This window comes from Leptopilina boulardi, unplaced genomic scaffold (genome assembly GCF_019393585.1).
Source record: "Leptopilina boulardi isolate dan_hultmark-lab unplaced genomic scaffold, ZJU_Lbou_2.1 LbouV2_214, whole genome shotgun sequence".
Classification (NCBI taxonomy): Eukaryota; Metazoa; Arthropoda; class Insecta; order Hymenoptera; family Figitidae; genus Leptopilina; species Leptopilina boulardi.
Window position 1 is genome coordinate 3290873 of NW_026137768.1, and position 16621 is coordinate 3307493.

General features: G+C 29.1%; 1 protein-coding gene across 1 annotated transcript in view; it reads left to right on the plus strand.

Annotated features, from left to right (window-relative positions):
• The first annotated feature begins 1557 nt into the window (after positions 1–1557).
• LOC127279053 (uncharacterized) overlaps positions 1558–16621 on the plus strand; it is a 95265-nt gene continuing 80201 nt past the window's right edge. The window contains exons 1-2 of the mRNA XM_051301163.1: positions 1558–1982; positions 15536–16329. Coding sequence (XP_051157120.1) covers positions 16077–16329 — 253 coding nt within the window. The 5' untranslated portion in view covers positions 1558–1982; positions 15536–16076. The remainder of the gene's footprint in view (positions 1983–15535; positions 16330–16621) is intronic.

The window sequence follows — 16621 nt, forward strand, 5'->3', positions numbered from 1 at the left end:
TTAATTTTAATTTATTATTAAGATAAATTCTATTTTAATAAAGAATTATAAATGTAATTATATAAGTATAATTAGTTATATTTTATAAATATAAATGAAGATTTAGTTGAGTGCTTCTTATATACAGACAACAATAACTGAACTAACTGCACTCTGCTTAAGGCTCTTCCTTTTGAGCACGTGGGCCGTGAATCCTGTTTATTATATGTCTGGCAAGAGAAGTGGTATAATATTGCTTTAACAGTTTAAGTGAGGAAAGCTACTACTGCAGTGGGTTAGTCTTAATGAAATGCGTTTGTTTTTAGTTTACGAGATTTTTATTTCAAAAATTTAAGAGGCCTTTTCATTTTTCTCATTTTCAGAATTAGCTCTCAATATATTAGTTTTGAGAATTTTTTTTAATGAAGTAAATAAAAAATTTTGAGGGCAAATATTTTTTAATTTTCCTTATTAAATAATCTTTATTCTTACATTTATAATTTTTATTCTTAATTTTTTTCATAAAAAATAAATGAAAGAGATAGAAATGAAATAACTTATACGTTATTTCGCGTAATATCAATAAAGTTTAAAAAAGTACCACTTTCGATAAACATTTTGTATATCCGAATGTATGTCCATGAAAACAATTGTAAAACTTATCGTCAAACATATTCAGTAGCAATAAAGAATATATGTCTGACCATAAACAGTTTCTTCTACTTAACCTCCGGCTTTAAGATACTTTGATGTCAGAAATAAATTTCTGAAATTAAAAGAAATTAAATTTTTTAAGAATAGAATAATAAATTTTTAATTCATATTATTATATACGTAATATTCATTTTAGGTTTTGGAGATAATAACTGATTGCTGGACACTAAATTGCTTCATTGAATTTTAGAGACCAGTGAGATGAATGAGACAAATCGTAATTGGTTTTTGGCTTGATTCCAGAAAGATCTTCTCGGATGAACAGCACTTTAACGATTCCTTATTAGATTTTGCTTTCAGTAATCTACTTATCAAAGTTTCTTGACTTTAGAGACCCAGTCCAATAACAACTTTAGTGCGGAGACATCTTCAATAAATTCTGTAAGATGGTTACACACTGTAAATAAAATTCAATCATGTTGTTGTATCAACTCGAATGATATTTTGTTTATCAGAATATGTGTGTGAAACCACTTTTTAAATCCCTCACAAAAAGTTTTTATTAATCTTTTATAAATATTTGTACTAGAGAAAAAAATATATATTTGTCTCAGAAGCTAAATAAATATTGAGATTTCTTTTGATTGAAATAAATTTTTTTTTTTTTTTTGCTCACTTCAAAAAGTTTTCAATTTCTTTTTTAATTAGAAAATAATACTGTAATTTAAGATTATTTACTTTAATCGAAAGAAGAAACTAATCAAGGACACTTTTTTTTACACGCACTATATGATATTGCGTAAGGGAAACAAAAAAAAGTATTAGTAGATGATGGCCAGGGGTTCTATCTGGGGGTTGAAAATGTGCGCGCGCTTGTAGATTTGCAGCGCTGTGATCGCATCTCAGTTTCGCAGCCTCCCTGCTATGGTCCATAACAGCGTGTCGTGAAAGGAGTGCCGTTCAATGCGTTACATTTTCGCCGCGCAACTTTCTTTTTTTCCTTTTGTTAAATAAATAAATACTTTTTTTAAAAAAAAAAGTATTTTAATTTAATATATTATTTAATTATTAATATTATGCATTAAGAAAAATTAGAAATTTATTGTTGACAATTTATATTTTTATCAGATACTGATAAAAACATTATAAAGAAACTTATAACCACGTGAATGAAAATGAAAAATGGACCACACAATACAATATCACACAATTTGAGTAGATACTCTTTGTGAAAATATTTTATTTTTATTATTTCACAGTGATAATTATATATCGCATGGTGAATTTTTGAAATAGCTGTTAAGAAATAACATGTGATTTTTAGAATTGGGATATCTTTAGAAATAATGGTGAGTAAATTTTAAATATTTAAATTTTCAAAAATTGTTTTTTTGTTATTAAAAACGATTTGCTATAAAAAAATAATAAAATGCAAAATTATAATTTAGTTATAGATTTTAATAAACTCATGTATATACATATACATAATGAATAAATGAACTTCCTGGAGGTTTAGCCATGCAATTAACTACTTTGTTCAGTTTCAAAGAGACCACCGCAAACTCTCGTAATATTTGGTCCAGTTTGTTCTGTACATTGCTTGGACTGGACGTATAAATGAGCATAATTAGCAAATATGTATTATATAGCAATTAATTAATGAAAGAAAAACATATTTATTTTTTGTTTTCTAGATTATAGGACACTTTTCACCATTTGTTAAATGTGTGGGTTAATGAAATATCTGCAAATAATTATTCCTTACAGTTGAAATTGAAGTCTGATAATTAGTAATACCGTTTTCAGACTTGGTTAAATACACAAGCAGAAACCTTCTGTTTCTCTCTCTTCGAGATATATAATCCTTTGAACGAAGTATGCACAATTATATATATATATATATATCTGGGACGAAATATAAGCAACTCTAAAGTTTACACTATGAAACTCGAGGTCGGGGGTGCTTGTATTCTAACTTTAAAAGTATGAAAAATATTTCCTACTAATAATAAAAGAAAATATTCTCTCATCGATCAAACGCCCCTCGATCGAAATATCATATAATTTTTTATCACAATTATTTATTACGTTTATGAAAAATACATTCACAAAATAAGATACTAAATAAGTAAAGTTTAAAAATATTTTCAAGTTAAAATGTCCTTGTTGGTAAGTGAGCGTGTACTCGACACTTTTGTCTAATTAGACAACTGTTAATTACAATGACACAAAGTTACTTCTTTCTATATATGTTTTTCATCTTTTATCATACGCTCTTTTTATGTTTCGTACTTCTTGGAGATACACGCGAAAAGAGGAAAAAAGCTTTCTGACCCTTCACGTTTTTAAACCATTTCATTGTCACTCACTTTCAACATAATATACAACTCGTATATAGTGTATATGCCCATATAATACAGTAAAACTCATTTTTGACGTTTATCAAAATTTTAATGCTCAAAAAATCCTACAGATTAAATTTAAAATAAAAACACAACTCCATTTTTATAATTCTTCGTTGTTTAATATTTTTAATTCTAAAATTTTCAACTTTTTTTTTTTGCTAAAAAAATTTAATTGAATTAATGTTTACACTATGTAATTTTATTGAACAGCTTATTTTATCATTTCAAATATTTGATGCAATTTATAATAATAAGTATTTTAACTAATAAATAAAACAAGTGAGATTTTTTCTAGACTTATTCGAGATAAAAGAAAGAGGGGTAAAAAATCAGAGATGTTTAGATGAAATAAAAGTCAATAGTAGAACAAATATTTCACAAAAAGAATTTTGATATAGAAAACACAGAAGTGATTCAATTTTTATTACATACTTACTATCTTTTTTTGTTCTGATTTTATTAAAAATACATAATTAATCACCTTTAAATTGTTAAAAAAAAATTTCATAAAATATTATTTTATTTAAAATTTTATAAAATGCTGCGCATACATATTTAATGATCAAAAATTAAATGTTAATAGCAAAGTATATACGTACAGTTGATTTTAATTAATATTCCATTAAAATTTGTGTAACACATTTAATAACTCAATATAATATTCAATTGTTAAACAATTTAATATTTACGGTCGAACAATATTTTTAATAGTTGATAATTAATTTTAAAAATTTAAAATACATAAATTTAAATATTAACATAATAACTACAATTTTATGTTTAATAATAATTTTGTTATTTATAAAAAATAAAAAAATTATTTAATATTTCGTGTATACAGATAAAATTGATTGCTGCAAGATATAAATATTTATCATAATATAAATAAAATGACATACTAATTAAACTATGGTTTGATATTTTCTCGACTATTGAGCAATTATTTTAACTCTTGCATTGTTGTCATTTTCGTCATTCTTTCTTTTTTTGGTTTTTGTGTTTTTAATCATGGAGTAGTTTAATCAACTTGGCCCAATATCTCTTTTGTTGTTCGTTGAAAGCACTCAGTTATGAATTATTACAGCTAATATTACAAGGTTATATATATATATTTCTACAGGAAAACGTCTCGATTGATTTAAACAATTTATTACACGAGTTGAAATAGCGGAAATGGAATTGCTACTCTGTGTGTATATGAAAAAAATTGTAGAAGCAAAATAAAGGCAATATGAGAAAAGGAAGTAATGCTTGAAATATATAGGGTGAAAGAGAGTGCGAATGCGAGTAACAAAATAATAGAATAGAAAGCAAACGGAGTTAATGTTTTAACGAAAAGTATATTATTTATTCATGTTTTTTCAAAAGAAAATGGTGTTAAAAAATTTATAAATCAGAAAAATAAATGTATAATAAAATCAAAAATTTACAGTTATAATTATAAAATATTTTTATATTATTATTTTTTAAATTTTATAAAATTCGTCACACATATAGAAAAAAAAATTTGAATTCCCCTAAAGAATATATAAAAGTTTTCAGAAATTGGATGGCGATGTAAACTTCAATCTGGATTCTTTGTGCTCCATTTTTAGAGAGTAAACTTAAATTTGAATTTTCCTGTAGAATTTTTGTTGAGTTTCACCACACACCCACATCTATCAATCAAAGTACTGTATATGTTTAAAAAAAAAGTTTTAAAACATGCTAAATTATACAATTTGTACCACTCTAGAACAAATTAAAATTAATTATATTATCCTAATTAATTTATGAATTTTAAATTTCATATTTTTTAATAAAATGTTTGTGAACAATTAGTCCAATATATGATAATCAATCAAGAACTGTTCATTTCGGATGCTATTAAGAACTCTTCTGTGTAAAATTGATGACTGAAATATTTAAACGTAATTTTCAACTAGAATGTCTGGAAAAGTGAAACATTTATTTTAATCACATTTTTGATAAATGTATCGTCTTCACTGATGAAAAGTTAATTATATTAAAATTTTATTAATATAAATAAGGATACTGTTCTTAAAATTGATTTGTCAATTAAGATGACAATTTTATTTTTGCTATGATAAAATTAAAATGAAGTGACGAAATAAAGTGTAATAACCCATCAGATTAGACAAGCGTGGACGAGAATCATTTGTAGCCTTCACTTTTCTTTGTACATTGCGTTCATAGATTCGATGCACGTACGTTGGCAAGAATGAAATTTGTCACGGTGAAAAGTACCAAGCGAATTAAAGTGAGGTAGGTGTGCTGGGAATGCTCTGGAGAAATTGAACAACCGAGTCGGTTACGTTTTGTTACATTTATTTCAACTAAATGAAACAGAAGAAAATTTTCAAATTATAAAAGGAAAAACATTTTTATCATATTCATATATGTATTCGAAGCTACGGAAAATTTTATTATTTATAAAAAGGATTAAATTTATACACTTGTAAAAGGTGGGAAGTTAAATTTTAACTTTAAATTTGCAAATTATAATTGAAGGTAAATATAATTTTAGATTAAAAGAACTTCCGAGAGCGATAAAATCACTAACAAGCGTTAGCGGTAAAAGACATGATAAAGAGTGTGGAGAATTCTGTTTTTACAACCTTCTGAAACTACAATAGAGGTAAATATTATAGTGATTGTATACCGAGGAAAAAGAGTCTTCAACGTTCATAAAAATCTATGTATATAAAAGGAGTAAAAACAAGAAGAAAATATTTTATGCTTGATTTAAGCTGTAAGACGCCGAACCCAGAAGCAGCAGCAGCAAGTTGCAGCTAAACTGGGATAAGCACTTCTTGACCTCTCAGACTTGAATTCTGTGATCACTTGAGGGAGGAAAGTGCCACTTAACGTTTCCTCACCAGTACCGTTTTTGTTGATCGTTCATCGTGTGCGGTTATATTAATCAAACAGTTATATATATCGGCAAAATGATTTTAAAGATGACAGAAATAAATTGGCCTTATATAGAGAAAATGTCAGATAAAACAATTTTTTTTCACTGATCAAAAATTATTTTTGTGCAACACCTGCAAAAAAGCGCTACTTTATGCAGCACAAAAAGTTGTTGATTTCTGAATTCTAATAAAGTGTGCAGCAAAGTACACTTTTCTGCACACTTTTAGGCATGTTAGGTAACGTAACCTTAAATTTATTCTTTAAAACAGGGGGTCAATTACGTAACTATTTGCGGATCCCACATTCAGGATCCCACTTACAAAATTTCGTACTTCCACTTTTCACATTCTATATTCCGGATACCACATTCCGGACCACATTTTCAAAATTCCGTATTCAAGATTCCACATTCAAAATTCCGTATTCCAGATTCCACATCCAAATTTCCGTATTTCAGTTTCCACATTTCGAATTACACATTTCGCATTACACTTTTCAAATTCCGAATTCCACTTTTCATATTCCGGATTGCACTTTCCAAATTTCGGTTTTCATTTCTTACATTCCATATTCCGGATTCCACTTCCAAAATTCCGGACTGCACATCCCACATTCTAAAAGTGGAATCCGAAATGTTTAAAGTGTAATACAGAATGTGGAATATGGGATCCGGAATACGGAAATTTAAAAGTGGAATCCGGAATTTTGAATGTAGAATCCGGAATACAGAAATTTGAAAGTGGAATCTGGAATTTTGAAAATAGAATCCGGAATGTGGAATGTAGAATACGGAATGTGAAAAGTGGAATCCGAAATGTTGAATCCGAAATACGGAATGTGAAATGTGAGATCCGGAATATGGAATGTGAAAAGTGGGATCCGGAATGTGGAATTCAGAATGTGAAAAGTGGAATCCGGAAAAAGTTACGTAATTGACCCCTAGCATATAAAATTGATTTCTTTTTGTAGATGTTGCACAAAGCACTGTTTGCAACTCTAGCGGAAAGAAGCATTTTCCGACGAGAATGATCAACTTACAAACTCATCGGAAAACGGCTTCTTTCCGCTCTCGTTACACAATGTACTATTCCGACTACAAAAAAGATGAAAACATTGGGCAACGAAAGCGGAATGAAGCCTTTTTTCGACGAGTTTGTCAGTTGACACTTACACTGTTTTCTTGAAGATGTCAAGTTGATACCAAATTTCATCAAATTGATACCAATATTTATATCAAATTATGTTTTGATTCAAATATTGGTATTAATTCGTTGCTTTGTGCAACATCTGCAAGAAAAAAGCTATTTTATATGCTGTTTTAAAGAATAAATTTAAGGTTATGTTGCCTAATATGCCTGAAATTGTGCAGAAATGTGTACTTTTCTGCACACTTTATCAGAATGCAGAAATTAACTACTTTGTGCTGTATTTTCTTGCAGGTGTTGCACAAAATAATTTTTCAAATTTTTTTATTTAATAATATATCAAAGAAATATTGAACTTTTTAGAAATTTTGAAAACTCATTAGAATGATATATTAAAACTAAATTTCTAACGATAATTGGTCAGAGGATTGGGTTCTCAGGGGTTGAAGTGTAAATCAATTATGTCATGTTATCCCGGAGATCGTAATAGCGCCAAACGGGCTTGTAATTGAAGTTAATTATTACCGTCTCGTGGCGTCCCCTTCAGCCTTTGATTAGTCAAGTGTTTTTTATAGAAAAAAAAGAAACATATTTCATTATTAAGTTCAAGTTTGCAGCATTAAACATTCTTTGCACTTTCATTTTTTTCTTTGATAAATAAAAAGAAATTACTAAAATAGAACCAAAAATGACAATTTAGTACCCAAAGTCGTTGCAATTTAATTGTTTACATTGTTATAAATACGAAGAGTGGTAATTGAATTATACATTCAATAGGTAATTAGTGAAAACTTCATTTTGAGTAAAATTCTGGGTGGAATGTAATTATAATTTCAAATTTACCATAAAACAATTTGTCTGGAAAATCTGAGGAAATTCCCTGTTGGAGAAAACGGTCGCAGGGGTCGCTTTTAGAATGGCACGTTCTCGGAGGGAGAGAGAGAGAGGCAGGGTAATTAACTGCACTGAATATTAAGGGTTAGCTACTCTTTATTTTTACAAATGAGCTCAAAAAGAGATTTTCCTAATTTTCTCATGAAATAAGTAGTGTGTTTTGTGCTTAATTTTCAAGGTTTAAGTTTCTTAAAAATGATTAAATATTCATTTTTTTGAGAATGGTTTTCTATTTGTATTTTCGTATGCATTGATTCAGAAATATAATGAATGAAATTGGATCGAAAGTTCGTTTGGGATGATTGAAAAAAGGAAAATGGCAAAGTGTGCGATCTAGGAATGAGAATTTGCGCAGTATAGCCATCAGAATGCGAACGGTGTCGCAAGAACCTATTCACTTTTTTTTTTGTTGTATGTCATGCATTGAAATGAGTGTGCATGGATTTTGAACATTTATGTTCGCTTCTGGATATTACTGGAACGTGACGTTAGCCTTTGAAATCCTGGCTGAATGCTGGAGGCTAACTTGCATTAGAGATAGAGTGGAAATTCAAATAGGCAGTCCTGATATCTATTCATCATGTATGGGTCAGAGTCATGGTAAACCGGTGATAGGTGTAGGATGTGGAGCACACCTATCCTCTCCTCTCTGCGGAATTGTCGAATTACAGCATCAGAATGGATCATCGGTCAGTGCGCGACGCGACGGGGAGAACTTTGCGGTTTGCTTTAATACTCTCTCGTCAGCTTAACGCCGATCATGTTTTGACCTTGTTTGCCTTCACGTGATTGTAATGTTCTCAAAACGATCCCGAACTGAATATATTTACAAAATAAATAATAAACTACTTTTTGCTCTTCTATGCATAAAATGAATGAATCTCTAGCAGATTTATCTTACAAAGGTTGAATACCTTCAGTAAACACTGTTTTTGATCCATTATTCCATTTCCTGTTTCCAGTATGAATTTGCATTGTAGTTAAAGCATTCAAATTGAGAAAATCTTGCTCATAACATTATTAAAGAAAATAAAAAAGAAAAATTTGAATATTTTTAGTTTCGTTGACACTGCAGTGCTTGTGAAAAGCAGATTGTTGAAACAAAAGTGTTTATTCAAAAGTCAATTTTTTTAACATAAAATGGAAATGACAACATTTTCACATTTCTAAATCGCAAGGCGAATCGCAGATGATATAAAGGACTAGGACTTGAACGGTGACACACAAAGCACTTGCTTTCACAATGCTCGAATTATTCTATAGCTCTCATTGTTGTTCTGGATGCGAGTATCCTCGGATGGCCTGTAAATTATGGGCATATAACCATATGAATTGCCGAATATATCTTTGGACACACTTCCTGGCAAGCAACTTGTTTTCAAGTAATACTATGCGAAATTTTAAATATACTAAAAGTATCTTCAATCTGGAAATTAACAATTTATGTTGATTAAAAGCAAAATCACAAATGTCATTGATAACTAATATAACAGTGTTTTTTCGAGATTTAAACCCAACTCATAAAATATACATATATATTCTCGTTACACTTTCAACGGAAACTGACCTAAATGGGACATAAGTCTTTAAGCCGATTTGCCTCTGGTGTAGCGTTGCAATACATAATTTAAAATATGCTAGCATTTATATATGAAAGGTTCTAGATAAAAATTTTTATCGAAATAAATAAATCTATAGGGAATATAATAATAATATATATATATATATATATATATATATATATATATATATATATATATATTTGAGACAAATAACGATGAATCAATATATAAAAGAAGAAATAAGAAAAACATAAAAAGATATATAGAAGAAAAAGAGCTTATAGAAATCCAAATATTTGTTCTTTCACATTACAAATCGTTAGACAGGAAGACAAAAATTGATGAGATGATATTAACAATCCATTAAGTGACGTGTTATTGCTACGTCGTAAATTCGCATTCGAATATAAAAATTGGAAATTACGGATCTTAAAAACATCATTCAATAACCATTTTTAAGGCCAATATAATATTTTTTTTACTAAATTTAATCATACAAAAAATATTCAAATCGCTATTTATTAATTAATTTTTTTTTGTCATTTTGTCAAGAAAGAAAAATCTTTTATTTGACAAAATTTCTTTTTGGGTTGTGAAATTGTCAGGTGAAAAAATAAAGAGAGAGAGAGAGAGAGCGGGGAAAATATACTCGAAAAGAGTGTGAAATGTTTGCTTAGGCACGAAGAAAAGTGTGAGAGAAGCTTTAAACAAGAGAGATTGTCAACATACATATATATACATCTGTAGAAGGATGGTGATTTTCCGCAAGAAGAATTTTTTTCATTTTTGTCCCTTTTCGTTCAAGGCCACACGGCAAGGGACTCACTTGACTTTTAAAAGTCAATTTCCCATATAATTGAATCTTAAACCATTTTTAAACATCTATATTGATATTGGATTTGAATTAATTGGCTTCCACAATATTTCCTTTTGACATTATTTTTCAAATATGAATTATTATCGAAAATTATGTTACCAAATTTAAGTATACCTCTATTATTACATTAAAGTGTCTGGCATTTAATTATATCGAGAAATTATATATAATCGACTTATTGACAATAAGTTTTGACTCATATTGTAAAATATATGCATAAAGTTTCAAAGCCAGGTTTCCTGCTAGAGCTTTTAGATGCTGTTAGATCACGTGATTATGTCGAAAGTCCAAAATTGATGGCCCGGGGCTAGTATGGCTAAAAGGAAAGTTTCTAATTAATGCTGCAGATGCTGTCGCCGCGCGTACTTATAATAAAAGGTGTAATCAATTCGATTATGAAAATGCTTTTTAATTATATTTTTTTTTTTTGCCAATCGGAAAATCTACAGGAAGAGAGAAACACGTGAACATGCGCGAAACTTTTGAAGAATCCAATGAGCAAAACTTTAGAGCTAGTCGCAATACTTTTTCGGATCAAGGCTTTATTTCCTTGTTAAAAAGTTTTTGCCAACGATGAGGGTGATTTAGACAAAATTGTTTCAAACAAGTTTTCTCTACTTAAATTTTTTGGAATTTGTTTCTTTAAAAAAAAAAAAAAACACAGCTCAAGAGATTTGTTTTAATTGTAAACTGTTAGAGGATTTTATTATTTTCTGTTGGATTATTATTCCAAGTCTTCTTTATCAGAATAAAAAGAAGAATTATATATCCTTCTCGAATTTAACAAATTAATTCCTTTGAATAGGACAACAAATTGCTTATTATACTATGTACACTCTCACTCCACGAGAGTCGAATTGCAGGGAGCGATCCTATATCCCATTTTGTCACCATAAACAAGCCTTCCTTAATCCCGAGACTTACAATGAATATCCTCCGTTAATTCGACAACTGGTTTTGTTGAACAAAGTTAACCTGAAAAATTCACAGGTTTAATAAATCCAAAAAGAAAATTATTCTTTTAAAGTTACTTTTACAATTGTCAGATTATGGTTTGCTTTAAAAGAAAGCTGCCACAAGGGAAAGTAGAAATAGTCGTTGGATATAGGTTTAGAGGTTTTCTTTGAATTAGCCATGTTCCGTTACCTTAATCCGGATCCCCCTGAAACTGATAAATTCCCCAAAGATTCCTATCCATTGTTATATAGGTTCACAAAAGAGGCAAACATCTTGCTCTCTCTGCATTTCTGTCTCTGCTTTATCGACCTTTTCCACTGATAATTTCCTTGGGGTCCTCATCTCCAAGGAGAAAAAAAAAACATTATTTATTTAAGAAATCAGTTTTTTTGTACGATTGTCAATTTTTTAAATGTGTCTACCTTTGAAAAATTAAATCGACTACTTCAGTAGCACTTATGATATCAAAAAATTGAATGAAAACTCTAATTGAATTTTTCACAAAAATACTATCGTTGTTTAGAATAAAATTACTTAATAAGAAAACCACAATCGTCGAAATAAATATACTTTTTTTTAAAAAAAAACTATCAAAAGGTTGGAAATTGGTTTTTCAACCAATATCACCTTGAAAAGTTACGATTGGATTTTTATTGCACACATGGAGTGTAAATATTATATCCTCTTGGAGTAGCATCGGTAGGGTTTTTTTTTTCTAGATTTCCTCGCATCTCCAAGTTCCATTTCCAGAGTTGGTTTATCGCCAGACCAGTATGTGCCGTCGGCCATTTGGTGCTCCACATTTGCAGTGGTTGACCCTCCGATATTATTGTGGCATTTGGCTCGACAGCCTATCGAATACATGTGTGCTGCCAATATAACCCTTTCCTTGTTTATCTCTTTGCAACATGCTCATTTTATCGTTTGTTTGTTGTTTTTATTATATCTACGTGTGTGATGCTGAAATTTCTTTGCAGTACATTCAAAATCACTGAAGATATTTTTTTTAGAATTTATGTCTATGTGTAAGAATCGTTTAAATCTTTAAAAATCAAATTCAAAATTAAAGAATTAAAAAGTTAATGAAAAATTTTTTATTAATTTTTAACACAGAAAATTATAAGGTATTAAAATAAGCTGCAACGCTTATTATTTTAATCCAATTTTGCTTATTTTAATACCAAAATGGATTAAAATAAGTAAAATTGGATTAAAATAATAAGCGTTGCAGCTTATTTTAATGCCTTTTAATTTTCTGTGAATTCATTGTTTTGATTACCGCGTTTTCTTGATAGGTATTAAGAACAGTGACAGTGATACAAGAGTACGTTCGGTCAGCCCTAGCCTCAGTTTAACGCAAGGGATGTAGTTCTCGAAAAATTTTTAATTTTATTCGTTTTGTTTTACATGCAACAAAAATTGCTCCTTTTTTAAACGATTAATTAAAATTTTTATAGAAATCATATGCTTTATATAAAATAATTTAATTGAATATTTCAAGTATAAAATAAATTCTGTGATATGAAATTCCCTTACTTAAAAATTCTACAAAATAAAATCTGTTTGCAAACTAATGAGTTTTGCAAAAATTTATAAATTTTTCAAAATTTTCGCTTTAATTTAAAAAAATGAAAAAGAATCGAATTATTTTAATTATTCATATACAGTTTATCAATACGAAATTAATGTGACTGTAAAAAAAGCATGTGAGTTTCAATTTTCCTCTCGTGTATGGTGACACATAATTGAGAGGTTTAATAATTCTCAACCCCTCTTTCACTCTAAGGACTGCTTTGCTCTTGACATCAAATACAAGAGCACCCTTCAAGCCTCGTGATATTAATTCCGTTTGAATTCAGGGATGAGTAAAATAGGGCGGGAAATGCCTGTCTCCTTCTAAATTACCCAGTGGCAAGAAACAACGACTATTTTAATAGCGTGTGTGACTTCACCTTTAGTACATATTTTCAAATCGTAATTGCACATTATTTATGTCATAATAAAAATTAATTTCTAATAGGTGTAAATTTGTAAAATTAAATTTTTTTAAAAACTTAAAAATGCTATTGTTATTGAAATCACATTATTGACGCTTAAAAAAAATATATATATATTCATCTTGATATGCGGTTCAGTAGTGCGAATAGAAGCGAAATTTTCCATTTTTATCCCCCCATTATTATATAACATCGTTGTCTGAAGACGGAGATGTTGAAGACGATGAAGTCGTGCATCACTGAACGCATTCAAGAATAAAATGCACGAGAAAGTATATATACCAGCTTCAAAGAAAAATGCTAAAAACGTACCTTTCACGCGCACTTTGAATTAAATTTTACAAAGAAAATAAAACAATAGAGGGTAATCTTAAAAGAAATATATATTGATTTTTGTTATACTTATGTACTTAAAATTTTTATAATTTCGATTCAGTTGACTTTTATGTATTTAAAAAACTTCAACAAAAATTTTTCATTAGAAATTTTTACACTGAAAAAAGGGTTTGGTATTGACAACCAAACGTTTGATTCGTATTTAAGCAACCAAAATTTTTTTGTTGAATCAACAAAATTTTAATTGTCTCAATCAAAATTTGTTTGACACAATCAAAATTAGGAAAACAGGATTTTTGTTGTCCTAACTAAAATTTGATTGGGACAACCAAAATTTTGTTGATTCAACAAAAAAAATTTGGTTTCTTAAATACCAACAAAACGTTTGGTTGTCAATACCAAACCCTTTTTTCAGTGTATGGCATTAATTAAACTCAATTTTTCTACTGGAGAAATATTCTATTGTTAGTCTCTTAAATTGTTAATCTGTAAAATTCGAAACTAGATCTGAATCCATTAGTAATCAATGTCAATCACTGAGGTACATATATATAGCAGACATTGATGCCATATATACATAGTTTCCGCTATAGAACACTGTATCAATCAGCTTTGATGCCATTTAATGAATTCACAATCCCCTCTTGCGTCCAATTGACAATCTGATTTCTGTTGTACCCTTATATCAATTAGCAGTGGTGGTTCGTTAAATAGAAGTCCTATACCCTAATGAGACATAATGCTTTCTCGATAATATATACTAAATCTGAATTAGTAAAAAATTAATTTCAATTACTGACTCACTTTTTGCTTCTAGTAAAATTCAACTAGAATAGTCAACAAAAATTTTTTAGTAAAATTTAACAAACTCAAAAAAGTAAGTCACTAATTCAAATTTGTTAAAATTTTTACTAATTCAAATTTAGAAAGTATAAGTGTAAAAAAATAAATTAGTAATTTTTTGATTCAACAATTAATTTCTCTCTAAATTTTTTTCATTCAAGAATGCATTATACCAGAGAGTTTTCGAATAAAAGGTATTTCGACTAAATAAAAGCAAAACATTATAGTTGAAAAAAAAGAGAAAAGCATATACTATTGTAGGTTCAATTAAAAAAGTTGAAATTGATTTCAATATTTTCAGTGAATATTTATTAAATTGATTTTTTTTCTCCATTGTGATATTCATTTTTATAATTATTTTCCACGCAAATAAAACGATATTTGTTCTTCTAATTTTTTTTTATTTTTAAAATGAATAAAATAAATATAGAAGAATACAAAGTTGAACTATTGAAAAACATTTATATTCAAAAATTCAAGGAATATCTATTCTTGCCGTCCAAGGAATAAAAAGCGGGAAAATACATTTGCAGACAGAATTTCAAGTCGATGACATTAATTCAGATAACAAAACTGTGGAAAAATTATCCGTAAATCATTCGCGAGGGAAGAACAGTGCATTAAGTTTTGAAACTATATTGCTCTTGACTAGACAGCATGAAACGTTCCCGTTTGCATAATGAGTTCTCTTTTCTTGCCAAAATCACAGTATATTTAAAAATAACAAATAGCTAACTCTCTCATAAAATAATTTTCCGTTTTATTATTTTTTTTAGTCTTGAAAATTTCTCAAGGCATACATTTTAATATATGTAGGAGAAAGAATTTAATACTATATATTAGCCATTTTTTAACAAGTAATAAAAAAAATTAGCTGACACAGCTAAAATAATATGCTTTATTTAAAAAATTGAGATTTTTTTCTTGACAATAATTAACTAATTTTTTTTTTTTTTGCATTTTATTGCAGAATTCGTTTCTGTTGCAATAAAGGAGAAAACGCATCATTGCTTAGATCAACCGAGATCTAAGAACCAAGTAGTTTTCCTAACGCTATAACATCAATGAGAGCCTGGGGGAAAGTGAGTATAAAGGAAATTGTGAAAGAGGAAAATCCAACGAGAAAAGGACACCGAAACGGAACGAAGAGCTTCCTTGGGATTTTCCAGGTAATTTTATACTTGCTCTAAGATAACGAACAGCAGAAAATGAACGAGTGAAATTATGAAAAATGAGGACACGTGTCTTTATTTCCTTCAAATGAGAACAACTTTTTCAGCTAAAAAAAACTTTCCCTGAAATTTGTTTGAAAAATTTGAGAAACAAAAAACATTATCCATAGATGAATGAAAAAAGACGATTGACTTCAATGATGACGACGTCATATGAAGATGAAGTGATAAAAATTTTTATTTAATTCCTCGCGTTATTTATAGGAAGTGAAAAATGGTCTTTAAAAGAGTGAGATGAATGGTGTAAGGTGATCTAATAAAAAAAAGGTGTTGTGAAAAATGCAGGTGAATACCACGGAAACCTTCCAATCTACAGGAAGTATGAGTTTTCCAACAACACCCTCAACAATTACACCAACTGTGGTAGGAGCGACGATTAGCAGTAGCGCGACAATTCCAACTAATCCGTCCTCGGCCTTAACCCACGTCGCTGTTGCTGTGGTTACCTCCTCCACTACCACCACCACAGAAACGAGCCAGCACATTCACAATGCCACTGCGCACCTTGCAGAAAACGACGAGCTTGAATATAGTGAGTATTTCTACAAATTCTATTTCTAAAAAAAAAGTAACAATCTTTATTTTCAACATTTTTTACAATATAGCAAACATTTTACTCTAAAACAAGATGAAACATTCTAGATAGCACGTAAGCTTGCAGCAACCCTGCGGCAAGCTTCAAATGTCCCATCTGAGGGTCGATTCTCTAACTTTCCCACTTCCCACTTTTTACTTTCCACTTCTCACTTTTCAATTCCGACTTCTTACTTCGCACTTTTGACTTTTTACTTTCCACTTTTTACTTCCCACTTTTGACTTTTGTC